Raw genomic sequence first — 26,570 nt, forward strand, 5'->3', positions numbered from 1 at the left:
CTCACTGTGGCCTTCACAGACCGTAACTATCCTCCCAACCTCGTAAAAAAAAAAAATCTCCTGTGCCTTATCTATCCAGTCTCACATCACCATCTGGCCACAGATGAGCATTCCCCTTGTATCTCAGTACCACCCAGGACTGCATCAATGGAATTACATTCCCCGCCAGGGTTTCAACTACCTCTTGTAGTGCCCTGAAATGAGAAACATCCTACCCACTATCCTTCTCATGCCTCCCACAGTGGTATTCTGCCATCCACCAAACCTACACAATCTACTTGGTCCATCCCAACACAGTCCCTGCTACCAACCCCTTACCTCATGAGTCATATCCATCTAATAGACCTAGATGCAAGACCTATCCCATACATCCTCCCACCACCAACTACTCCGGTCCGGCCACAAACATCAACTATCCCATCAAGGCAGGACTACCTGTGAAAACAGTCATGTGATCTAAAAGCTAAGCTGCAACCATTGTGAGCATGACAACCAACAAGCTGTCTGTCTGCATAAATGACAAGCTATGGCCAAGGAACAACTGGACCACCCTGTTTGTGAGCACATGACCCAACACAACATTCTTCATTTCAATGACGGCTTCACAGCCTGTGCCATATGGATCCTTCCCACCAACACCAGCTTTTCTGAATTGCACAGTTGGGAACTCTCCCTGCAATATATCCTATGTTCCTGTAACCCGTCTGGCCTCAACCTTAATTAGTCACTATCCTCACCCATCCAGCCCTTTCCCTGTTGCCATTCCTGCCTGACACAGCCCTCTATTTCACCAATGCTCCCAGTTTTCTTACTTCTTTCCTTTTCTGCTTCCTCTCCCCCCCCCCCTACCCACGCCCCCCACCACCACCATTACACCTCTCCCATGACCTCTGTGTAACCTCCCGACTGTGTACCTAGCTGCCCCACCCTCTCTCCCCCTCATCCCTGCATGCTTCCCAGCAACACTGCACTATCTGCTACCCCTACCCTGCTATCCCTCCCCTTCCTTCCCAGCCTCCTCCTTACCCCCACCCAATTGCTTCTCCCTTTATGCATTGCTGTTGCTGCTCGCAGTGTGGCTTCAGCTACCAGAGACCACAGTCATGCGTGTGGGACTTGTGTTTGCATGAGGGAGTGTGTGTGTGTGTGTGTGTGTGTGTGTGTGTGTGTGTGTGTGTGTGTGTGTCTGTTGTCTATTTTTGACAAAGGCCTTGTTGGCTGAAAGCTTATTTTGTGACTTTCTCTTTATTGTGCCTATCAGCGATTCAGCATTTCCACTATATGGTGAATAGCAACTATCCTTATTATGAATTTTATCAGTGTGATAGAGCATTTAGAAGGTAACACTTCATCATTTTGGCTTAGTCGAACTACAGAACATGGCTGTTACGTTCACTGGATGCTCTACCTCCCCACTGTCATGCCCCCCTCCCCCCCTCCTCCTCTCCTACCTCTTCCTTGGCAGAAAGCATATACCCATCTGTTTGTGTCTATTGTTATTCATGTGAAAGTGTGTGATCATTTTCAAAATGTTAGTGAATCACTTTAATGTGGTGGGGTATGGGTATCAGACCAGTACTCACCCAATCAGATATGGTATTACTTCTGCAAATACTTTCACAGAAAAATCTAGAACCATCAGTTCATAGTCTCTACCTTGATCTGGACTTTGATGATTTGTTGTTTCATAACGGGTCTCTCCCCAATACAGTTGCCCTGCTGTGGGTTAGAATAGGCCTGAGGTATTGCTGCCTGTCATAAGAGGTGACTAAAAGGAGTCTCACACCTTTCAGTCTTTATGTGATTGTCCCCTGTAGGGTTCTACCTCCATTTTTCAAAATTTTCCCAAAGAGCGAACCAATTAGGGAAGAGCTCCTTACATGGTGCATCATGTCCATCGTGCACTGACATCTTTAGCCCACTTTCTCGCCATTGCACTGCATTCCCACTGATCCTCCATCTCTAGATCAACCTCCCTGGGTGCGTGTTCCTCCACCCACTATGCAGCATCATTTTCTGTACCGACAAGGACTATGGAATTCTTTGCACCTCATATCCAGCATGGTACCCAGTCCATTGTGGTGAGGCCACCATGTACCTGGTTGGTTGTAGCCCCCTGACTACGCAGGGATCACTCTGCTGATGCCTGTGCCGTTAACTCCCCATATATGCCAAAGAGTAGATGCCCATCACCTTGGGGCACAGGACTTCCAGCAATGGCCATCCTGCCAGGTGGCCTTTGCTGCGGCAGGGTGGCGCCCATGGGGAGGACCTCTGGTCGGAGTGGGTGGCATCAGGGAGGATGACACGCCATGAAGTGCATTACATCATCTCTTGCTGGTGGCCAATGCCAGTAGTCTCTAAGCAGGCAATGTCTAACTTTAATGCTAAGAAATATGACCCCAAGTCATTCCCTTCCCTGACCACACCATGGGAGGTATGCCAGGTTAAGGATGGCAGTGGAGCTCATTCGCTGTGGTACCTCATATGTACGAGAGCTGATGGGGACTCCTTTCTCTCGGTGAAGCCTCAGCTTTTTGCAGAGCATTTAGAGGACAAGTTTGAGGAGGTGGAGGGCTTGTCCAAAATGCGGTGAGGGTCAGTCTTGATAAAAACGGAATCCTCTGCCCAGCTTGCATTATTCGCTTGTGACAAGCTGGGGGATGTTTCTGTTACCATCATGCTTCATAAGAGCTTAAATATGGTCCAGTGCATTATATTCCACAGGGACCTTCTTTTGCAGTCTGACGACGAGGTGCGTGCCGACTTAGAGCATCGAGGAGTTCATTTAGTCCCGCGTGTCCATTGGGGTCTGAGGGATAATCAGGCTGTCACCGGTGCCCTCATCTTGGCTTTGAAGGGTGACACGTTACCCGAGAAGGTCAAGGTGATGGTCTACCGTTGCGATATTAAGCCATATACCCCTCCCCCAATGTGGTGCTTTGTACTTCCAGCAGCACATGTCGAGATTGTGGTTGTCCATCCCATCCCAATACTCCATGTGCCCTGCCCCCCATCTGTGTCAACTGTGGAGAGCATCATTACCCCTTGCTCACCAGACTGCAGGATTTTACAGCAAGAAAGGAAAATCATGGAATATGAGACCCTGGACTGACTGACCTACACTGAGGCCAAGAGGAAATTTGAGTGCCTACATCGTGTGGCTATGACCTCCTCTTATGCCGTCACTATGAGAACAGTTGTAGCCCCATCAGTTCCATGAGTTTCAGTCGGCTCTCAGAGCCAGAAGAGTACACTTGCCCTCTTGATGGTGGGGGGCACTTCCCTCCCTGTTTGCTCCTGCACCACCTACCTTGGAAGCACTGCCCCCCAACCATCACGAACACCAGTCCCCACTTCTCAGCAAGAGAAGCATAAGTCTTCTTTGGCTCCTCTCGCTAGGGAGGGGACCCTTGGGTCACTCCCTTCCCAGGTTTCTGCTAGTGGGAAAGATGACACTTGCCAGTGGATCATCCTCAGTCCCGGAGACTGAATCAGTGAAGCCCTCCCAGCCAGAGAAACCCAAGGATCAGCGAGAGAAATCCAGAAATAAGGCCCCCAAGACCAAGGTAATTGTGGTGGCACCCACACCACCGCTACCTACAAGCTCTGCATCTGAGGATGAGGTGAAGACTCTGGCATCTGCTGAGCACCTAGATCTTGCCAGACCCTCAGTCACAATGGATATAGCCTGTTCAGGAAATAAGTCAGTGGCAGCAGGTGACCCTGAGGCATAGACTACCTCATTGAATGTTTCATGCCTTTCCAGTCTCACAATCACGTCATCCTCCAGTGGAATTGTGGCGGTTTTTTCCACCACCTGGCTGAGCTATGGCAACTGTTAAGCTTTACACCTGCTTTCTGCATTGCTCTCCAGGAAACCTGGTTCCTGACACTGCATACCCCTGCCCTTCATGGCTACAGGGGATATTACAAGAACCATAGCAAATATAATAGAGTGTCAGGTGGAGTTTGCATTTATGTCCTGAACTCGGTACATAGTGAACCTGTGCCCCTTCAAACTCCTCTGGAAGCTGTGGCTGTCAGGATAAGGATGATGCAGGAAATAACTGTATGCAACATATATCTCCCTCCAGGTGGTGCAGTACCCCTGAACGTATTTGCTGGACTGATTAATCAACTCCCTAAACCTTTCCTACTTTTGGGAGATTTTAACGCCCATAACCCCTTGTGGCCGTGGCAGAGATGTCGAAAATTTACTGTCCCAACTCGACGTCTGCTTCTTAAATACTGGGGGCACCACACATTTCAGTGTGGCTCATGGTAGTTACTAGACCATTGATTTATCAATTTGCAGCCCATCTGTCCTCTGGAGAGCACATGATGACCTGTGCGATAGTGAGCACTTCCCCATTTTCCTGTCCCTCCCTCCCTCAGCGTCATGCCCAGGGACACCTACCCAGGTGGGCTTTAAACAAGGCAGACATGGTAGCCTTCACCTCTGCAGTCACCGTTGAATCTCCCCCACGTGGTGCCATCGTTGTTGTGATTGAGCAGGTCACTACAACGATAATTTCTGTGGCGGATAACGTGATACCTCATTGTCTAGGGTGCCCTCAGTGAAAGCCAGTCCCTTGGTGGTCGCCGGAAGTCGCTGAGGCAGTTAAAGAGCGTCAGTGAGCTCTACAGTGACATAAGCAGCACCCTTCCCTAGAGCACCTAATAGCCTTGAAGTGGCTCCGTGCCCATTCGCCTGCTTATAAAACGATGGAAACAGGAGTGTTGCGAGAGTTATGTGTCAAGCATTGGGTGCCATATGTCACCTTCCCAATTCTGGACAAAGATCAAACGTCTTTTTGGGTACCAGAACCCAACAGGTGTCCCTGGCGTTAACATCAATGGCGTGCTCTCTACCGACGCAAACGTGATTGCCAATTGCCGAGCACTTTGCTGAGCACTATTATGCCTGAGCCTCTGCATCAGAGAACTAACCCCCCAGCCTTTTGCACCCTCAAACGGTGGATGGAAAGGAAAGTTCTCTCATTCACTATACGCCACAGTGAACCCTATAACATCCTTAGTGCACTTGCGCATTGCCCCGACACAGCTCCTGGGCCAGATTCGATCCACAGTCAGATGATTAAACATCTCTCGTCTGACTACAAGCGATATGTCCTCATCACCTTCAACTGAATCTGGTGCAGTGGCCTCTTTCCATCGATGGCAGGAGAGCACCATCATTCTGGTGCAAAAACCCAGTAATAATCCACTTGATTATGTCTGGGATGCTTCCGCCAGGGTCGCTCTGCCACTGATAATCTTGTATCCCACGAGTCTGCTATCCGAACAGCCTTTTCCAGATGCCAACACCTGCTTGCCATCTCTTTTCACTTACATAAAGCATACGATACAACCTGACGACATCATATCCTTGCCACATTGTATGAATGGGGTCTGTGGGGCCTGCTCCCGATTTTTATCCAAAACTTCTTGTCACTCCGTACTTTCCGTGTCCAAGTTGGTGCCTCCCATATTTCCCCCCATATTCAGGAGAATGGCATTCTACAGGGCTCTGTATTGAGTGTATCTATTTTTAGTGGCCATTAACAGCCTAGCAGCAGCTGTAGGGCCATCAGTCTCCCCTTCTTTGTATGCGGATGACTTCTGCATTTTCTATTGCTCCTCCAGTACAGGTGTTGCTGAGTGGCACCTACAGGGAGCCATTCACAAGATGCAGTCACGGGCTCTAGCCCATGGCTTCCAGTTTTCAGCCATGAAGTTGTGTGTCATGCACTTCTGTCGGGATCGTACTGTTCATCCAGATCCTGAACTTTATCTTAATGACGATCCACTCACTGTAGTGGAGATGTATCAATTCTTAGGACTGGTTTTCAGTGCCCAATTGACTTGGCTACCTCACCTTCATCAGCTTAAGTGGGAGTGCAGGCAGCACCTGAATGTCTCCGCTGCCTGTGCAACACCAACTGGGGTGTAGATCGCTCTACAATGTTGCAGCTCTATTGAGCCCTTGTTCAATCCCACCTTGACTATGAGAGTCTCGTTTATGGTTTGGCGACACCACCAGATTTGTGTTTACTTGACCCAGTGCACCACTGTGGCATTTCCCTAGCGACAGGAGCTTTTAGGACAGGTCCGATGACCAGTGTCCTGGTGGAGGCTGGAGTCCCTCCATTGTGGATCTGATGTGCACAGTTGCTCGCCAGTTATGTGGCACACATTCATAGTTCTCCTGAGCATCTGAATTACCATCTCCTTTTCCGAACCACAACAGTTCATCTCCCGCATTGGCAGCCAAGGTCAGGGCTCATGATGCGATCCCTTCTCTCCGAACTGGAGCCCTTCCCTTTACCACCTTTACTTGAGGTCCATTCACATACACCTTATTGGTGTACACCTTGCCCGAAGGTTTGTGTGGACCTTTTGCGTGGTCCTTAGGACTCCGTTAACCTCGCCGCTCTCTGCTGTCACTTCCTCTCAGTTCTTGACATGTTCCGGGGCTCTGAAGTTGTTTACACCGACGGCTCGATGGCTCATGGTAATGTTGGCTTCGCCTATGTCCACAGAGGCTATATTGAACAGCATTCTTTGCCCGCTGGCTGCAGTATATTCACTGCAGAGCTTCTGGCCATATCTTGTGCACTTTAGTACATCCGTTCCTGTTCTGGTGAGTCATTTCTTCTCTGTTCTGATTCCCTGAGCAGCTTACAAGCTATTGACCAGTGCTACCCTCACCATCCTTTGGTAGCGAACATCCTGGAGTCCATCTTTGCTCTGGAACGGTCCAGTGGTTCAGTGGTGTTTGTGTGGACGCCAGGACATGTCAGAATCCCAGGCAACAAACTTGCTGACAGGCTCACCAAACAGGCTACGTGGAAACCTCTCCTGGAGATGGGCATCTCTGAAACTGACCTGTGTTCTGCCTTGCGCCGCAAGGTTTTTCAGCTTTGGTAGATGGAGTGGCATAACAGTATGCACAACAAACTGTGTGTCATTAAGGAGACTGCGAATGTGTGGAAGTCTTCCCTGCAAGCTTCTCGCAGGGCATCAGTTGTCTTCTGCCAGCTCTGCATTGGCCATACATGGCTAACGCGTGGTTACCTCCTCAGTCATGAGGACCCACCTCAGTGTCACTGTAGCTCCTAAATGACAATCATCCACCTCTTGCTGGACTGCCCACTTTTAGCCACTCTGTGGTGGACTTTAATCTTTCCCAGCACCCTACCTTTGGTGTTGGTCAACAATGCCTCAACAGCAGCTTTCGTTTTACGTTTTATTTGTGAGGGTAGGTTTTATCATTTGATCTGAGTTTTAGTTCTTGTCCTTTGTTCCTAGGGCTTTTAGGGTGGAGGTTTTAATGTGTTACAGAGTGGCTAGCTCCTCCTTTTTTATTGTCATCGTCAGTCAGCCATAGTAATCTGCTCTCTTGTTTTTAGTGTCTTCTCCCTGTTTCTTGCATCTCTCTGTGGTTTTCTTGTCCTGTTTTGTCGATTGTAGTGTTTGTCATCCTTCTGTCATTCTTCTGGTTCTTCCTTTCTCCTGTTATTGTGCCGTATGTCTTCTCTGTTTTCTTCTTTACCTTGGGTAATTGTTCTACTGGGAACAAGGGACCGATGACCTCGCTGTTTAGTCCCTTCCCCCCACCCCCCCCCCCCCCACCCCACCCCCTTTTAAACCAAGCAAGAGACCCAATAAGGTTGGGAGGACAAGACTGGAGTAACAGCGTACATTCAGCCAGATCATTTTGCTTTGGTAAACATACACATCTTCTTTCTTTACCAGCAATGTATGTATTTATGTGTTCAACAACAGTAAATCTCAAAGTTAGAGGTGATTTTGTATTTACTGTCTTATAATCAAAAGCTCTTTATCTAGACAAGGTGTACAGAATATAAACTGTGCATTTTTTTTGTTTCAAATTATGTGCGAAGTTGGGCAGCAAGGAAAATAAATACAATTTCAGTCCAGCTCAGTCTAAAATTAAGTCTCATAATGAAATTTTACAACTGTATATTTAAAATGTCAAACGTTATTAATACTGATCTCTCAATAACTTCAGTAAAACTAATAAGAACTGAAACCAAAATGAAATGTGTAAATAGCACTTAATCAATTATAAAATGAATTAATACATAAAATCAAACAACGGAAATTCCAGGATGGAATGTAACAATACGAGAGAAGGAAAATTGCTACTCACCATATAGTGGAGATGCTGAGCCACGATAGGCACAATAAAAAGATTCACACAATCATAGCTTTCGGCCATTAAGGCCTTTGTCAGCAATAGACACACACACACACACACACACACACACACACACACACACACACACTCACTCACACACTCACACTCACACTCACTCACACACTCACACTCACACTCATCACACACACACACACTCACGCAAGCACAACTTTCACACACATCTGCAGTCTCAGAGAGCTGAAACTGCACTGCGAGCAGCAGCACCAGTGCCTGATGGGAGTGGCGACTGGGTGGGGGTAGGAGGAGGCTGGGGCGGGGTGGGGGAGGGATAGTATGGTGGGAGTGGCGGACAGTGAAGTGTTGCAGTTTAGATGGAGGGTAAGAGAGAAGGTGCGGAGGGGGCAGGGGGTAAGTAGCAGAAAGGAGAGAAATAAAAATAAAAGAAATTAAAAGATTGGGTGTGGCGGTGAAATGACGGCTGTGTAGTGCTGGAATGGGAACAGGGAGGGGGCTGGATGGGTGAGGACAGTGACTAACGAAGGTTGAGGCCAGGAGGGTTACAGGAACATAGGATGTATTGCAGGGAAAGTTCCCACCTGCGCAATTCAGGAAAGCTGGTGTTAGTGGGAAGGATCCATATGGCACAGGCTGAGAAGCAGTCATTGAAATGAGGGGTATTATGTTTGGCAGTGTGTTCAGCTACAGGGTAGTCCACTTGTTTTTTGGCCACAGTTTGTCAGTGGCCGTTCATGCAGACAGACAGCTTGTTGGTTGTCATGCCTACATATACTGCAGCACAGTGGTTGCAGCTTAGCTTGTAGACCACACGACTGGTTTCACAAGGAGCCCTGCCTTTGATGTGATAGGTAATGTTAGTAATCGGACTGGAGTAGGTGGTGGTAGGAGGATGTATGGGACAGGTCTTGCATCTAGGTCTATTACAGGGGTATGAGCCATGAGGTAAGGGATTTGGAGCAGGGGTTGTGTAGGGATGGACGAGTATACTGTGTAGGTTCGGTGGACGGTGGGATACCACGGTAGGAGGAGTGGGAAGGATAGTGGGTAGGACATTTCTCATTTCAGGGCACGACGAGAGGTGATCGAAACCCTGGCGGAGAATGTAATTCAGTTGCTCCAGTCCCGGATGGTACTGAGTTACGAGGAGAATGCTCCTCTGTGGTAAGGCTGTGGGACTTTGGGAGGTGGTGGGAGACTGGAAAGATGAGGTACGGGAGATTTGTTTTTGTACAAGGTTGGGAGGATAATTACGGTCAGTGAAGGCTTCAGTGAGAGGGACTTCTTGGTATGAAATGGGTGGCAGCTGTTGAAGTGGAGGTATGGCTGGTGGTTAGTAGGTTTGATATGGATGGAGGTACTGATGTAGCCATCTTCGAGGCGGAGGTCAACATCTAGGAAGGTGACTTGTTGGGTTGAGAGGGAGCAGGTGAAGCAAATGGGGGAGAAGTTGTTGAGGTTCTGGAGGAATGTGAATAAGGTGTCCTCACCTTCAATCCAGATAGCAAATATGTCATCAATGAATCTGAACCAGGTGAGGTTTAGGATTCTGGGTTTTTAGGAAGGATTCCTCTAGATGGCCCATGAATAGATTAGCATAGGATGGTGCCATATGGGTGCCCATAGCCATACCACAGATTTGTTTGTAGGTAATGCCTTCAAAGGAGAAGTAATTGTGGGTGAGGATATAGTTGGTCATGGAGACTAGAAAGGAGGTTGTTGGTATGGAATCCATAGGGCATCTGGAAATGTAGTGTTCAATAGCAGTAAGGCCATGGGCATGAGGAATGTTAGTGTACAGAGAGGTGGCATCAATAGTGACGAGCAGGGCACCGTGTGGTAAAGGGAGAGGAACTGTGGAGAGTTGGTCGAGGAAATGGTTGGTATCTTTTATATAGGAGGATAGGTTCCAGGTAATAGGTTGAATGTGTTGGTCTATGAGAGCAGAGATTCTCTCAGTGGGGCCACAGTAACCGGCTACAATGGGTCATCCTGGATGGTTGAGTTTATGGACTTTAGGAAGGATGTAGAAGGTGGAAGTGCAGGGAGTGGTAGGGGTAAGTAGAGAGATGGACTCTGAGGAGAGGTTCTGGGATGGGCCTAAGGATTTGAGTAGTGACTGGAGATCCTGCTGGATTGCTGCAATGGGATCACTGTGGCATGGTTTGTAGGTGGAAGTAACTGACAGCTGACAGAGAAATACATGAAAGTGCAAGGAACATACAGAGAATGTATCCAATTGCTTTCCACTCTCCTCCATTTTCTTTCTTCTTTCTTTTTGAAAGTCCTGTTGTTTCTAATATCTGAGATACAAACAATTGCCTTTCTGTACTTGTTTTGCTGTAGTTTTGAGAACTATATTTTGGTGGTTACAATGTGCAGATTATTATTTTAGTACTCTCTGATGAGAGTGTAATGATATAATTAGTAACAAGCAGTTGCGCATAAGCAAAAGAAACTTTGTATAAATAAGAATGTGACAGTTTTTTTAAGTAGTAGCTTTCCTTATAGATTTATTGTGTTTGTTTTACCTATGCAGTGACAAATAGCATATAGTAGTTTATTGAGAATTAATTGTTTATAATGTGCATAGAATTTATTTCTAACAATGCATTCTTGTTGTTGGTGCATAGCTTCACTCATCCCATATTCCTTAAAATTCTCTCCTCTTTTTGTCATAGGTGTCATTTTTCTTTTCTTTTCTCATTTTGTAAGTGACAATTTAGTTATGCGAAAACAAAATTCATCGATTGAAGCTAGTTATAAAACTATTCTATCAGACTTGTCACAATGTGCAAAATTGAAATCAAGAAATAGATTAATAATTTAAAATTTTAATATAAATCCTTTCCAATCATTAATCTTATCTTACACAAATCAGTATTAAATTATTAAAAACGACTATTGAGATCTCAGCAGTGTAGTCATTGTGAAGTTGAGCAAAATGACTACCATAAGCATGGTGTGATTTAAGTGCCTTTCTACATATGTGCTCCTTCCCTAGTACCCGCAATAATGGCTATATGGCTGAAATTGCAATAGTGGTTTTTATAAATAAATAATTTTAGCCTGCAGTGGCCATGATGTCCTTTAAAAAATTTTACACAACAGTGAACCCCAGCTACAAGAACTTAATTAGTATTACATTAAATCTTACTTGGTGGCCTTTGGTGAGATCAGGATCAAATGTCAGATTTTCGCCTCTTTCAGACAGAGGTGGCTTTATGAATTCTCGGACAGCCCCAGTTATTTGGTGAGGTCCATGGTAGTATCGTAACCTGATCTCATTTTCTGCTAATGCAAACACCCTTTCAGCAACATCTTCATTTGGTGCTTTGTCTGGATTCCGAAGGAATCTTTCTGTTATTTTCTGTGTAAAATGAAATATAATTATTAATAATATTAGGATCTCTACTTGTGCTAACACTATTAGGAAAACATATAAATACTATCAAAAGAATGCTCCTGTCACAGCACAAAAAGGAGAATATGTTTCTCTCTTAAAGACTGTGCTAGAAAAGTAGGAAACCAGCTTCTTCAGTATTCATTCCATCTTTCTCACAAAAATTTTGCCATGTGAACATATTCAAGTTCTTTTAACCCAGAGCATTCTAAATCCTTTTATCCAGTCTCTCTTTGCAGTGAAGCTTTCATATTAAGCATATCCTTTTCCTTCCATTGATTTACAGTATATATTCACGGTCACCACCATACCTCAGCAGCTCAAAAATCTGTAGGGTCCAACTCACTTTTTCCCCCATACCCACTTGTCCAAAATTTAGGTACAAAGTGCGGTCTCCAATACACCTACATATTAAAGTTCACCAGTATGGGAGGTTCCAGACCTCCCAAGCCTATGTCTCATCTCCACTCATCTGTATTTTACATTTCCACTGTCTCCTCCATCTTTTGATCCCACTGCTTCCATCTTCATCCATCTCTCTTTCTCTTTTACTGCCAGTGTCTCTCACCAACCATCAGTATCTCCTCTCTCTCTTTGGCTCCCACTGCTATTTTTCTTTATGCACCTCTCTTGCCACTTTTCCCTCCCACCATCACTGTCTCCTCTCTCTTTCTCCTCCACTCACTCTCCACTCACTCTGTGTTCTCTCTCTTCTACTGCAACTGTTTGTGTTGAGGAAGGTGGAATAAGGGTTTAGATAGATGGTTTTCCAATTTTCAGTCAAAGTCTTAGGAAGAGGAACATATTTGCCTTTCTTGTGGTCCAACAGGGGAATTTTTCCACTGGTCCCCTTCTTTTCCCTGCGACAGCAGGGTGTGCTGCTTATATAAAATGAATACTATAAGTCAGTAAAGTTTTGATAACACGTTTGTTTGTGTGGCCATCCTCCGCAGCAAGCATATAAATACTTGTTTTGCAAATCAAACTGCCTTTTCCTGCTGCTAGTTACTTGATTTATCCCATACGCATTTCGCCTTCTCCTGTTCTAAAACATCACCAGTGGGATCTATAATGATACAGTTTTGTTAGTTATAGATTATCAAACAGTTCACTTCGCAATTTTTTTGTAAAAATAAGTAATTACTTACAATTTGCTGATCTGCGTTTCCTCATATCTGCTCTGGAGGTCGCACTACCACTTTTATCACTGCCATATATTCACATCTTTGTGTTCTCGCCATCCACTCACTGTTCACCATGCTTCAAAAGAAGATGAAACATGTAATGAAGTCGCAATATTTACACTGTGAAAAGAAGTGTACGACGAAATAGTTGTATCGAGTGACAAAAGAACGATAGTCCACCACAAAAAAGAGTGAGAAACTTGGTGAACAGTGTGTGGATGGAGAGAACACAAAGAAGTGAATATATGGCAGTGATAAAAGTGGTAGTGCGACCTGCAGACCAGATGTGAGGAAACGCAGATCAGCAAATCGTAAGTAATTACTTTTTTTACAAAAAATCGCGAAGTGAACTGTTTGATAATCTATAACTAACAAAACTGTATCGTTATAGATCCCACTGGTGATGCCTTAGAACAGGAGAAGGTGAAACACGTATGGGATAAATCAAGTAACTAGCAGCAGAAAAAAGCAGTTTGATTTGCAAAACAAAGTTTTGATAGTTTATTTATATATTACTATGCATTTATATAATTTGATGCATATAAATAACAAATAAATATGCATAATGTAAGGTTAACACAAACTTATTTACTTTATATTTGCCCTGGATACTTTGCTCAACCCCCCCCCCCCCTTTGAATCATGAACCTTGCCATTGGTGGGGGCACTTGATTGCCTCAGCAATACACATGGCCATACTGTAGATGCAACCACAACACAGGGGTATCTGCTGTGAGGCCAGACAAATGTGTGGTTCCTGAGGAGGGGCATCAGTCTTTTCAGTAGTTGCAGGGGCAACAATCTGGATGATTGACCGAACTGGCCTTGTAACATCACCCAAAATGGCCTTACTGTGCTGATACTGCAAATAGCTGAAAGCAAGGGGAAACTACAGCCGTAATATTTCCCGAGGGCAAGCAGCTCTAGCGTGTCATTAAATGATGATGGCATCCTCTTATGTAAAATATCCCAGAGGTAAAATAGTCCCCCATTCAGATCTCCAGGTGTGGACTACTCAGAAGGACGTCGTTATTAGGAGGAAGAAAACTGGTGTTCTAATGATCAGGGCATGGAATGTCAGATCCCTTAACTGAGCAGGTAGGTTAGAAAATTTAAAAAGGGAAATGGATAAGTTAAAGTTAAGATATAGTGGGAATTAGTTACGTTCAGTGGCATGAGTAACAGGACTTCTGGTAAGGTGAATATAGGGCTATAACTACAGAATCAAGGAGGGGTAATGCAGGTGTAGAACAGCATAGTGAATACATTATTGTAGCCAAGATAGATATGAAGCTCACAACCACAACAGTAGTACACGTTTATGTGCTAACAAGCTCTGCAGCTGATGAAGAGATTGAAGAAATGTATGATGAGATAAAAGAAATTATTCTGGTAGTTAAAGGAAATGAAAATTTAATAGTGATGGGGGACCGTAATTCAATAGTAGGAAAAGGAAGAGAAAAAAAAGTCATAGGTGAATACGGACTGGGGGAAAGGAATGAAAGAGGAAGCTGCCTGGTAGAAGTTTCCACACAGCATAATTTAATCATAGCTAACACTTGGTTTAAGAGTCATAAAGAAGGCTGTATATGTGGGAGAGATCTGGAGACACTGAAGGTTTCAGATTGATTATGTAATGTTTAGACAGAGATTTAGAAAGCAGATTCTAAATTGTAAGACATTTCCAGGGGCAAATGTGGACTCTGAACTTAATTTATTGGTTATAAACTGTAGATTAAAACTCAAGAAACTTCAAAAAGTTAGGAATTTAAGGAGGTGGGACCTAGATAAACTGAAAGAACCAGAGGTTGTAAAGAGTTTCAGAGGGATCATTAGGGAACAATTGGCAAGAACAGGGGAAAGGAACACAGCAGGAGGAGAATGGGTAGCTTTGAGGGATGAAATAGTGAAGTCTGCAGAGGATCAAGTAGGTAAAAAGACGAGGGCTAGTATAAATATATTTAATTTAATTGATGAAAGGAGAAAACATAAAAATGCAGTAAATGAAGCAAGCAAAAGGGAATAAAAATATCTCAAAACAGAGGTTGACAAGAAGTGTAAAACGGCTAAGCAGGAATGGCTAGAGTATAAATGTAAGTATGTAGAAACACATATCACTAGGGGTAAGATAGATGCTGCCTACAGGAAAATTAAAGACACCTTTGGAGAAAAGACAAGCACCTGTATGGATATCAAGAGCTCAGATGGAGAACCAGTCATAAGTGAACAAGGGAAAGGAGAAAGGTGGAAGGAATATGGAAGATGTACTTGAGTGCATTATTATGGAAATGGAAGAGGATGTAGATGAAGATGAGATCGGAGATATGATACTGCGTGAAGAAACAGAGCACTGAAAGACTAAGTTGAAACAAGGGTCCAGGAATAGACAACATTCCGTTAGGACTACTGATAGCCTTAGGGGTGCCAGACATGACAAAACTCTTCTATCTGGTGAGAAAGATGTATGAGACAGGTGAAATACCATCAGACTTGAACAAGAATATAATGATACCAATTCCAAAGAAAGCAGGTGCTGACAGGTGTGAAAATTACCAAAATAGCAGTTAAACAAGCCATGAATTCTTTACAGAAGAATGGAAAAACTGGTAGAAGCTGTCTTCGGAGATTTGAGGCAATACTAACCCTACGACTTCTCATAGAAGATAGCTTAAGGAAAGGCACCATAGCATTTGTAGACTTAAGCTTTTGACAATGTTGACTGGAATACTCTCTTTCAAACTCTAAAGGTGACAGGGACAAAATACAGGGACCAAAAGGCTATATACAATTTGTACAGAAATCAGATGGCAGTTATAAGAGTCAAGGGGCAGGAAAGGGAAGCAATGGTTGAGATGGGAGTGAGACAGGTTTGTAGCCTATCACTGATGTTATTCAATCACTATATTGAGCAATTAGTAAAGGAAAGAAAAGAAAAATTTGGAATAGGAATTAAAGTCCAGGGAGAATAAATAAAAACTTTGAGGTTTGCAAATGACAATGTAATTCTGTCAGAGACAGCAAAGGACTTGGAAGAGCAGCTCAACAGAATGGATAGTGTCTTGAAAGGAGGATATTAGATGAATATCAACAAAAGCAAAATGATGATAATAGAATGTAATCAAATTAAATCAGGTGATTCTGAGTGAATTAGATTAGGAAATGAGACACTTAAAGTAGTAGATGAGTTTTGCTCTTTGGGAAGCAAAATGACTAATGATGTCAAAGTAGAGAGGATATAAAATGTAGACTGGTTATGGCAAGAAAAGCGTTTTTGAAGAGGAGAAATTTGTTAACATCAAGTATAGACTTTTATAGTACAGAGTTTTAGAAAGTCTTTTCTCAAGCTATTTGTCTGGAATGTAACCATGTATAAAAGTGAAACTTGGGCGATAAACAGTTTAGGCAAGAAGAGAATAGAAGCTTTTGAAATGTGGTGCTACAGAAGAATGTTGAAGATTAGATGGGTAGATCACGTCACCAGTGATGAGGTACTGAATAGAATTGGGGAGAAGAGGAATTCATGGCACAACTTGACTAGAAGAAGGGATCAGTTGGTAGGACACATTCTGAGACTTAAAGGGATCACCAATTTAGTACTGGAGGGAAATATGGAGGATAAAAATTGTAGAAGGAGAACAAGAGATCATATAGTAAGAAGATTCAGAAGGTTGTAGATTGCAGTAGCTACTCGAAGATGAAGAGGCTTCCACAGGATAGAGTAGCATGGAGAGCTGCATCAAACCAGTCTTTGGACTGAAGACCACAACAACAACAACAACTTCACTCGTTGATTGCAATTCACTGAAAACCATGGCTTATTATTTGTATCTTAAAAGAGTAAAGATTTTATTAGAAACACTTTACTGAATTTGCAGTCTTTTCCATTTTACATAATTTTGTCAGTCATTTTAGGTTCTTTTCAGGTTCAATATGATCCTTTTTAGCCCATTTTTGTAACGGTAGACCACTTTGGGCATATTTGTATAGGTATGAAGTGCCCAGTATACAGAGGCAGCATGTCATAATGTTATACTGATGAAACAATTCTGGCTCCAAACATAGTTTGGTGACCTCAGAACCTTTGTGATAACTCTACAACCCTTGACATGTGTTCATGACGTCATTTACTACAGTTGCGCCTCAGACAGGGTATTATGTGCATAAGTACAGTAACTTTGTAGCTCCGGATCTCAGTAACAGATAATAGTATCGAAAAAAATTCCAAGGTTCCCAAAAACATCACTTTAAGAACATATGGTAAAAATTCTGATGATTTGCCAGAACTGAAACTATAGAACTGGCATCCCCACAATTGGTAATTTTGGGACCCAAAAATAATTGCTTTTAGGGTGTATTTCGATAACAGATATAGATTTTTGAAAATGGAAAAATGGCCTTTCTAGGTGAATGTCTAAAGAATGTACAGTTAAAATTTGATCCACTTGCTATCATTAGTTATTTAGATAATTGTGGCCCATGCTGCAAAAAGTCTAAAAACTGGCTTTTGTGACTTCTTGCATAATTATAGTAACTTTGAATTTCTGGATCTCGATAATCACTGGGAAACAAAAAAATAATTTTTGAATGTTTCGAGCACTTCATGAGGCAACTCCTACTAATTTTGGGTTGAGAAAAACAAACATGACAATGAAAAATTTTTGTTAGCTCTAGTTTCTATGATACACACAAGGTGGAAGTATTACATATTAACAGATTGAGAGAAAAGGATACATTTTAATTACATACATGCTAACAACAATGAAAGTGCATTTGATTTTTTTAACTGGTAATTACATGCTAAGAGTTCTAAATCGCTGGAAAAACACTTCGCAGATGGTCATGTCTGAAGAGAATCATGTGGTGGCCTATTGACTTCATCGTCTTTTAGCTTGCATCTTGAAATGGAGTTCCGCAGAATCCCTACACGAAGACCAACAGTAATCCGCAAGCATTACTTCATTCCAACAGCCCTGATATCTTTGTTCTATAACAGAAATGTCCTGATGGAATCTCTCGCCATGTTCATCACCAACAGCTCCACAACTAGGAGGGAAAAAGTCTAGGTGGGAGTGGAGAAAATGGATCTTAAGGGACATGTTGCATCCAAGGTTACGGTATTTTGCAGGAGCACTGTCACCAAATGCTTATAGTTGTCATCTCTTTTGTTGCCTAAAAATCCATGAACAACACCCTTGAAGGCTTCCCAAGCTTCCTTTTCTTTCCCCTCCAAAACTTTGTAAGTGCAGGATCCTTTACAAGTTCTCGTATTTGTGGTCCGACAAAAAATGCCTTCCTTAACTTTTGCATCACTTAATTTCGAAAATTTCTCTCTTATGTCCTTCTCGGTTCATAGCTTTGACAAAGTTTTTCATCAAACCCAGCTTGATATGCAGGGGTGGAAGAGAACATCTTTTGGGTCCACAAGAGGCTTGGCAATGACATTTTTCTTGCTAGGATGAAGATTTCTTGCAGGCCAGTCTTGTTTAATATAGTGCAATTTCCTATCTCTACTCTCCCACCTACATAAGAAGCAGCAATGCTTTGTGTAACCCAGTTGCATTCCTAAGAGTATGGCAATGACTTTTAGATCACCACAGATTTTCCATTTGTGTCCATGATATTTATGGTAATTGAGTCCAAGAGAGCTGTCATATTTGCATATGTCTCCTTCATGTGAACAGCATGACCTACAAGAATAGATGAAAGAAAGTTCCCATTGTGAAGTAACACAGCTTTCAAACTAAGCTTGGAGGAGTCTATGAATAGCCTCCATTCAGTTGGATCATGGTTCAGATTCATAGATTTCATCAAGCCATTAATGTCGCAGCAAACAACAAGATTATTTTTCTTCTCAAAAAAGGGAAGCAGTTCCGTGTGATGTTTTCTGTACTGTGAGATTCTCACATCACTTTGGAGAAGATTCCATTGCTGTAGTTAAAACCCAAGAATTTCTGCATTCTCCTTTGACGGGCCAAGGTCTCTAATGAGATCATTCAATTCCGCTTGACTTAGTCTGTGCAGTTTATCATCTTTTCCCTCAGGCTCCCGCCAAATCATAGGCACAGCGAAAGCCATAGATTGTATCTTCTTTTTCAGCCATTCTCACTATGTAACTGAACCTGTGTTGTAACATATATGTGGAGCCCAAGACTTATCCTGGTCCCCTACTTTCATACCGAAATAATACTGATAGGCAGTCTTTACAAGAGGCATCAGATTCCATTTCTTTGAGGAAAATGTTATTTTACCACAAATATAACAAAAGTTATTTACACATTTTCGTAGCGTTTTGACAAATTTTACACTAAAAAAGCACTCGCGAACCAAAAATTTTGCATTAATTTGAGTAGAAACTACATGTAATTCACAGTCACAGCAACAGTATCTATGTTTGTGACTTACAAACAGCTGAAGAGCATTTGTGTTTTGTTATTTGACAGGTGTGCCAACTGCAAACCAAAAAAATTCCCCCAAATTTAAAATCTTCACTCTAAAAAATGAAATGTCACTTTATCTTCAAAACAAGAGCTAAGCTGTCATTTTTATGGTGATTTTTGAATTCAGCAGATGGAAATACATGTAAATTTACTATTTTCAAGCCCGAAACATTTTCATTGTTGCCCAGTGTAATGGATAAGGATAGTGAACAAAATCTGAAGTTCCTTGAGAATGTCATCTTAAGTACATGTGGAAAAATATCAACAATCTACCATGAATAGATATTGTAGAAGTAGGCATCCCCACAATTGGTACTTTGTTAACCAAAAAAAAAAAAAAATATATATATATATATATATATATAAAAACAAAGATGAGGTGACTTACCGAACAAAAGCGCTGGCAGGTCGATAGACACACAAACAAACACAAACATACACACAAAATTCAAGCTTTCGCAACAAACTGTTGCCTCATCAGGAAAGAGGGAAGGAGAGGGGAAGACGAAAGGAAGTGGGTTTTAAGGGAGAGGGTAAGGAGTCATTCCAATCCCGGGAGCGGAAAGACTTACCTTAGGGGGAAAAAAGGACAGGTATACACTCGCACACACGCACATATCCATCCACACATACAGACACAAGCAGACATATTTAAAGACAAAGAGTTTGGGCAGAGATGTCAGTCGAGGCAGAAGTGTGAGGCAAAGAAGTTGTTGAAAGACAGGTGAGGTATGAGTGGCGGCAACTTGAAATTAGCGGAGATTGAGGCCTGGCGGATGACGAGAAGAGAGGATATACTGAAGGGAAAGTTCCCATCTCCGGAGTTCGGATAGGTTGGTGTTGGTGGGAAGTATCCAGATAACCCGGACGGTGTAACACTGTGCCAAGATGTGCTGGCTGTGCACCAAGGCATGTTTAGCCACAGGGTGATCCTCATTACCAACAAACACTGTCTGCCTGTGTCCATTCATGCGAATGGACAGTTTGTTGCTGGTCATTCCCACATAAAATGCATCACAGTGTAGGCAGGTCAGTTGGTAAATCACGTGGGTGCTTTCACACGTGGCTCTGCCTCTGATCGTGTACACTTTCCGGGTTACAGGACTGGAGTAGGTGGTGGTGGGAGGGTGCATGGGACAGGTTTTGCATCGGGGGCGGTTACAAGGATAGGAGCCAGAGGGTAGGGAAGGTGGTTTGGGGATTTCATAGGGATGAACTAACAGGTTACGAAGGTTAGGTGGACGGCGGAAAGACACTCTTGGCGGAGTGGGGAGGATTTCACGAAGGATGGATCTCATTTCAGGGCAGGATTTGAGGAAGTCGTATCCCTGCTGGAGAGCCACATTCAGAGTCTGGTCCAGTCCCGGAAAGTATCCTGTCACAAGTGGAGCACTTTTGTGGTTCTTCTGTGGGGGATTCTGGGTTTGAGGGGACGAGGAAGTGGCTCTGGTTATTTGCTTCTGTACCAGGTCGGGAGGGTAGTTGCGGGATGCGAAAGCTGTTTTCAGGTTGTTGGTGTAATGATTCAGGGATTCCGGACTGGAGCAGATTCGTTTGCCACGAAGACCTAGGCTGTAGGGAAGGGACCGTTTGATGTGGAATGGGTGGCAGCTGTCATAATGGAGGTACTGTTGCTTGTTGGTGGGTTTGATGTGGACGGACGTGTGAAGTTGGCCATTGGACAGGTGGAGGTCAACGTCAAGGAAAGTGGCATGGGATTTGGAGTAGGACCAGGTGAAACTGATGGAACCAAAGGAGTTGAGGTTGGAGAGGAAATTCTGGAGTTCTTCTTCACTGTGAGTCCAGATCATGAAGATGTCATCAATAAATCTGTACCAAACTTTGGGTTGGCAGACTTGGGTAACCAAGAAGGCTTCCTCTAAGCGACCCATGAATAGGTTGGCGTACGAGGGGGCCATCCTGGTGCCCATGGCTGTTCCCTTTAATTGTTGGTATGTCTGGCCCTCAAAAGTGAAGAAGTTGTGGGTCAGGATGAAGCTGGCTAAGGTGATGAGGAAAGAGGTTTTAGGTAGGGTGGCAGGTGATCGGCGTGAAAGGAAATGCTCCATCGCAGCGAGGCCCTGGACGTGCGGAATATTTGTGTATAAGGACGTGGCATCAATGGTTACAAGGATGGTTTCCGGGGGTAACAGATTGGGTAAGGATTCCAGGCGTTCAAGGAAGTGGTTGGTGTCCTTGATGAAGGATGGGAGACTGCATGTAATGGGTTGAAGGTGTTGATCTACGTAGGCAGAGATACGTTCAGTGGGGGCTTGGTAACCAGCTACAATGGGGCGGCCGGGATGATTGGGTTTGTGGATTTTAGGAAGAAGGTAGAAGGTAGGGGTGCGGGGTGTCGGTGGGGTCAGGAGGTTGATGGAGTCAGGTGAAAGGTTTTGCAGGGGGCCTAAGGTTCTGAGGATTCCTTGAAGCTCCGCCTGGACATCGGGAATGGGGTTACCTTGGCAAACTTTGTATGTGGTGTTGTCTGAAAGCTGACGCAGTCCCTCAGCCACATACTCCCGACGATCAAGTACCACGGTCGTGGAACCCTTGTCCGCCGGAAGAATGACGATGGATCGGTCAGCCTTCAGATCACGGATAGCCTGGGCTTCAGCAGTGGTGATGTTGGGTGTAGGATTAAGGTTTTTTAAGAAGGATTGAGACGCAAGGCTGGAAGTCAGAAATTCCTGGAAAGTTTGGAGAGGGTGATTTTGAGGAAGAGGAGGTGGGTCCCGCTGTGACGGAGGACGGAACTGTTCCAGGCAGGGTTCAATTTGGATGGTGTCTTGAGGAGTCGGATCATTAGGAGTAGGATTAGGATCATTTTTCTTCATGGCAAAGTGATACTTCCAGCAGAGAGTACGAGTGTAGGACAGTAAATCTTTGACGAGGGCTGTTTGGTTGAATCTGGGAGTGGGGCTGAAGGTGAGGCCTTTGGATAGGACAGAGGTTTCGGATTGGGAGAGAGGTTTGGAGGAAAGGTTAACTACTGAATTAAGGTGTTGTGGTTCCAGATTGTGTTGATCGGAATTTTGAGGTTTTGGAGGGAGTGGAGCTGGAAGTGGGAGATTGAGTAGATGGGAGAGACTGGGTTTGTGTGCAATGAGAGGAGGTTGAGGTTTGCTGGAAAGGTTGTGAAGGGTGAGTGAGTTGCCTTTCCGGAGGTGGGAAACCAGGAGATTGGATAGTTTTTTGAGGTGGAGGGTGGCATGCTGTTCTAATTTACGGTTGGCCTGTAGGAGGATGCTCTGAACAGCCGGTGTGGATGTGGGAGAGGAAAGATTAAGGACTTTTATTAAGGATAGGAGTTGACGGGTGTGTTCATTGGCTGAGTTGATGTGTAGGTGAAGGATTAGGTGGGTGAGGGCAATGGATTGTTCAGTTTGGAACTGGTATAGGGACTGATGGAAGGAAGGGTTGCAGCCAGAGATGGGAACTTTGAGTGTGAGGCCTTTGGGGGTAATGCCAAATGTCAGACAAGCCTGAGAAAATAAAATATGCGAGCGTAATCTGGCTAGGGCGAAGGCATGTTTGCGGAGGGAATGTAAATACAACTTAATGGGGTCATTGTGGGGGTGTTGTGAGGGTGACATGGTATTAGAAGGTGGAAAGTGTAACATGAGGTGAAATGAAAATGAAAATAAAAATATATGGGGAGAGATAAAGGTGAACCGGAAAGAAACTGGAGATCTGGAATGAAAAAAGGCGAAAAGGTGTTGGTTACAACTGGGCTATGTTGGACTTGGGTTGGTAGACAACGATGTGCATAAAGGTTAGGTGGTTGTGTTGCCGCCAAAACACGTTAAAGGACGGAGAAATTCGGGAAAATTTCGAAAAAACTGCGTGTAGTATATTAAAAGGAGTGGTATTGTGGTGGCAGATTATGAAAATGAGGCTAACAATTGTCTGACGAAGAAATAATGGCGTTAAAACCTGTGGGAAGCGGCTAAAAATGATCAGTGATGTGGGAAAAACGGAAATGGAAATAAAGCGAAAGTTATTAGAACTGGCCGAAATGGTTGTTTAAAAGGTGAAAGGAGCTGTTTGTGAACTAGAAACGGTGGATATTATAGCGGCGGTAGTGCTGAAAGCGGCAAAATTTTTTTTTTTTTTTTTTTTTTTTTTTTTTTTTTTTTTTTTTTTTTTTTTTTTTTTTTGGAAGTGGGTTACGTATTATTAAGTATATATATAGGCGGGATAAAATAGTATAGCAGATTACGGTAAAAAGGAGAAGGTGAATACAAAGTGAAACTATTGGCAAAAAAAAAAAAAAAAAAGAGCACTACCGCCGCTATAATATCCACCGTTTCTAGTTCACAAACAGCTCCTTTCACCTTTTAAACAACCATTTCGGCCAGTTCTAATAACTTTCGCTTTATTTCCATTTCCGTTTTTCCCACATCACTGATCATTTTTAGCCGCTTCCCACAGGTTTTAACGCCATTATTTCTTCGTCAGACAATTGTTAGCCTCATTTTCATAATCTGCCACCACAATACCACTCCTTTTAATATACTACACGCAGTTTTTTCGAAATTTTCCCGAATTTCTCCGTCCTTTAACGTGTTTTGGCGGCAACACAACCACCTAACCTTTATGCACATCGTTGTCTACCAACCCAAGTCCAACATAGCCCAGTTGTAACCAACACCTTTTCGCCTTTTTTCATTCCAGATCTCCAGTTTCTTTCCGGTTCACCTTTATCTCTCCCCATATATTTTTATTTTCATTTTCATTTCACCTCATGTTACACTTTCCACCTTCTAATACCATGTCACCCTCACAACACCCCCACAATGACCCCATTAAGTTGTATTTACATTCCCTCCGCAAACATGCCTTCGCCCTAGCCAGATTACGCTCGCATATTTTATTTTCTCAGGCTTGTCTGACATTTGGCATTACCCCCAAAGGCCTCACACTCAAAGTTCCCATCTCTGGCTGCAACCCTTCCTTCCATCAGTCCCTATACCAGTTCCAAACTGAACAATCCATTGCCCTCACCCACCTAATCCTTCACCTACACATCAACTCAGCCAATGAACACACCCGTCAACTCCTATCCTTAATAAAAGTCCTTAATCTTTCCTCTCCCACATCCACACCGGCTGTTCAGAGCATCCTCCTACAGGCCAACCGTAAATTAGAACAGCATGCCACCCTCCACCTCAAAAAACTATCCAATCTCCTGGTTTCCCACCTCCGGAAAGGCAACTCACTCACCCTTCACAACCTTTCCAGCAAACCTCAACCTCCTCTCATTGCACACAAACCCAGTCTCTCCCATCTACTCAATCTCCCACTTCCAGCTCCACTCCCTCCAAAACCTCAAAATTCCGATCAACACAATCTGGAACCACAACACCTTAATTCAGTAGTTAACCTTTCCTCCAAACCTCTCTCCCAATCCGAAACCTCTGTCCTATCCAAAGGCCTCACCTTCAGCCCCACTCCCAGATTCAACCAAACAGCCCTCGTCAAAGATTTACTGTCCTACACTCGTACTCTCTGCTGGAAGTATCACTTTGCCATGAAGAAAAATGATCCTAATCCTACTCCTAATGATCCGACTCCTCAAGACACCATCCAAATTGAACCCTGCCTGGAACAGTTCCGTCCTCCGTCACAGCGGGACCCACCTCCTCTTCCTCAAAATCACCCTCTCCAAACTTTCCAGGAATTTCTGACTTCCAGCCTTGCGTCTCAATCCTTCTTAAAAAACCTTAATCCTACACCCAACATCACCACTGCTGAAGCCCAGGCTATCCGTGATCTGAAGGCTGACCGATCCATCGTCATTCTTCCGGCGGACAAGGGTTCCACGACCGTGGTACTTGATCGTCGGGAGTATGTGGCTGAGGGACTGCGTCAGCTTTCAGACAACACCACATACAAAGTTTGCCAAGGTAACCCCATTCCCGATGTCCAGGCGGAGCTTCAAGGAATCCTCAGAACCTTAGGCCCCCTGCAAAACCTTTCACCTGACTCCATCAACCTCCTGACCCCACCGACACCCCGCACCCCTACCTTCTACCTTCTTCCTAAAATCCACAAACCCAATCATCCCGGCCGCCCCATTGTAGCTGGTTACCAAGCCCCCACTGAACGTATCTCTGCCTACGTAGATCAACACCTTCAACCCATTACATGCAGTCTTCCATCCTTCATCAAGGACACCAACCACTTCCTTGAACGCCTGGAATCCTTACCCAATCTGTTACCCCCGGAAACCATCCTTGTAACCATTGATGCCACGTCCTTATACACAAATATTCCGCACGTCCAGGGCCTCGCTGCGATGGAGCATTTCCTTTCACGCCGATCACCTGCCACCCTACCTAAAACCTCTTTCCTCATCACCTTAGCCAGCTTCATCCTGACCCACAACTTCTTCACTTTTGAGGGCCAGACATACCAACAATTAAAGGGAACAGCCATGGGCACCAGGATGGCCCCCTCGTACGCCAACCTATTCATGGGTCGCTTAGAGGAAGCCTTCTTGGTTACCCAAGTCTGCCAACCCAAAGTTTGGTACAGATTTATTGATGACATCTTCATGATCTGGACTCACAGTGAAGAAGAACTCCAGAATTTCCTCTCCAACCTCAACTCCTTTGGTTCCATCAGTTTCACCTGGTCCTACTCCAAATCCCATGCCACTTTCCTTGACGTTGACCTCCACCTGTCCAATGGCCAACTTCACACGTCCGTCCACATCAAACCCACCAACAAGCAACAGTACCTCCATTATGACAGCTGCCACCCATTCCACATCAAACGGTCCCTTCCCTACAGCCTAGGTCTTCGTGGCAAACGAATCTGCTCCAGTCCGGAATCCCTGAATCATTACACCAACAACCTGAAAACAGCTTTCGCATCCCGCAACTACCCTCCCGACCTGGTACAGAAGCAAATAACCAGAGCCACTTCCTCGTCCCCTCAAACCCAGAATCCCCCACAGAAGAACCACAAAAGTGCTCCACTTGTGACAGGATACTTTCCGGGACTGGACCAGACTCTGAATGTGGCTCTCCAGCAGGGATACGACTTCCTCAAATCCTGCCCTGAAATGAGATCCATCCTTCGTGAAATCCTCCCCACTCCGCCAAGAGTGTCTTTCCGCCGTCCACCTAACCTTCGTAACCTGTTAGTTCATCCCTATGAAATCCCCAAACCACCTTCCCTACCCTCTGGCTCCTATCCTTGTAACCGCCCCCGATGCAAAACCTGTCCCATGCACCCTCCCACCACCACCTACTCCAGTCCTGTAACCCGGAAGGTGTACACGATCAGAGGCAGAGCCACGTGTGAAAGCACCCACGTGATTTACCAACTGACCT

At 44.3% G+C, this 26,570-nt stretch overlaps 1 protein-coding gene across 1 annotated transcript in view; it reads right to left on the reverse strand.

The window, feature by feature from the left end:
- The window catches only part of LOC126480768 (dynein regulatory complex subunit 7), a 441,023-nt gene that overhangs the window by 74,742 nt on the left and 339,711 nt on the right, over positions 1–26,570 (reverse strand). The window contains exon 8 of the mRNA XM_050104064.1: positions 11,361–11,573. Coding sequence (XP_049960021.1) covers positions 11,361–11,573 — 213 coding nt within the window. The remainder of the gene's footprint in view (positions 1–11,360; positions 11,574–26,570) is intronic.

The sequence above is a fragment of the Schistocerca serialis genome, chromosome 5 (assembly GCF_023864345.2).
Source record: "Schistocerca serialis cubense isolate TAMUIC-IGC-003099 chromosome 5, iqSchSeri2.2, whole genome shotgun sequence".
NCBI lineage: Eukaryota > Metazoa > Arthropoda > Insecta > Orthoptera > Acrididae > Schistocerca > Schistocerca serialis.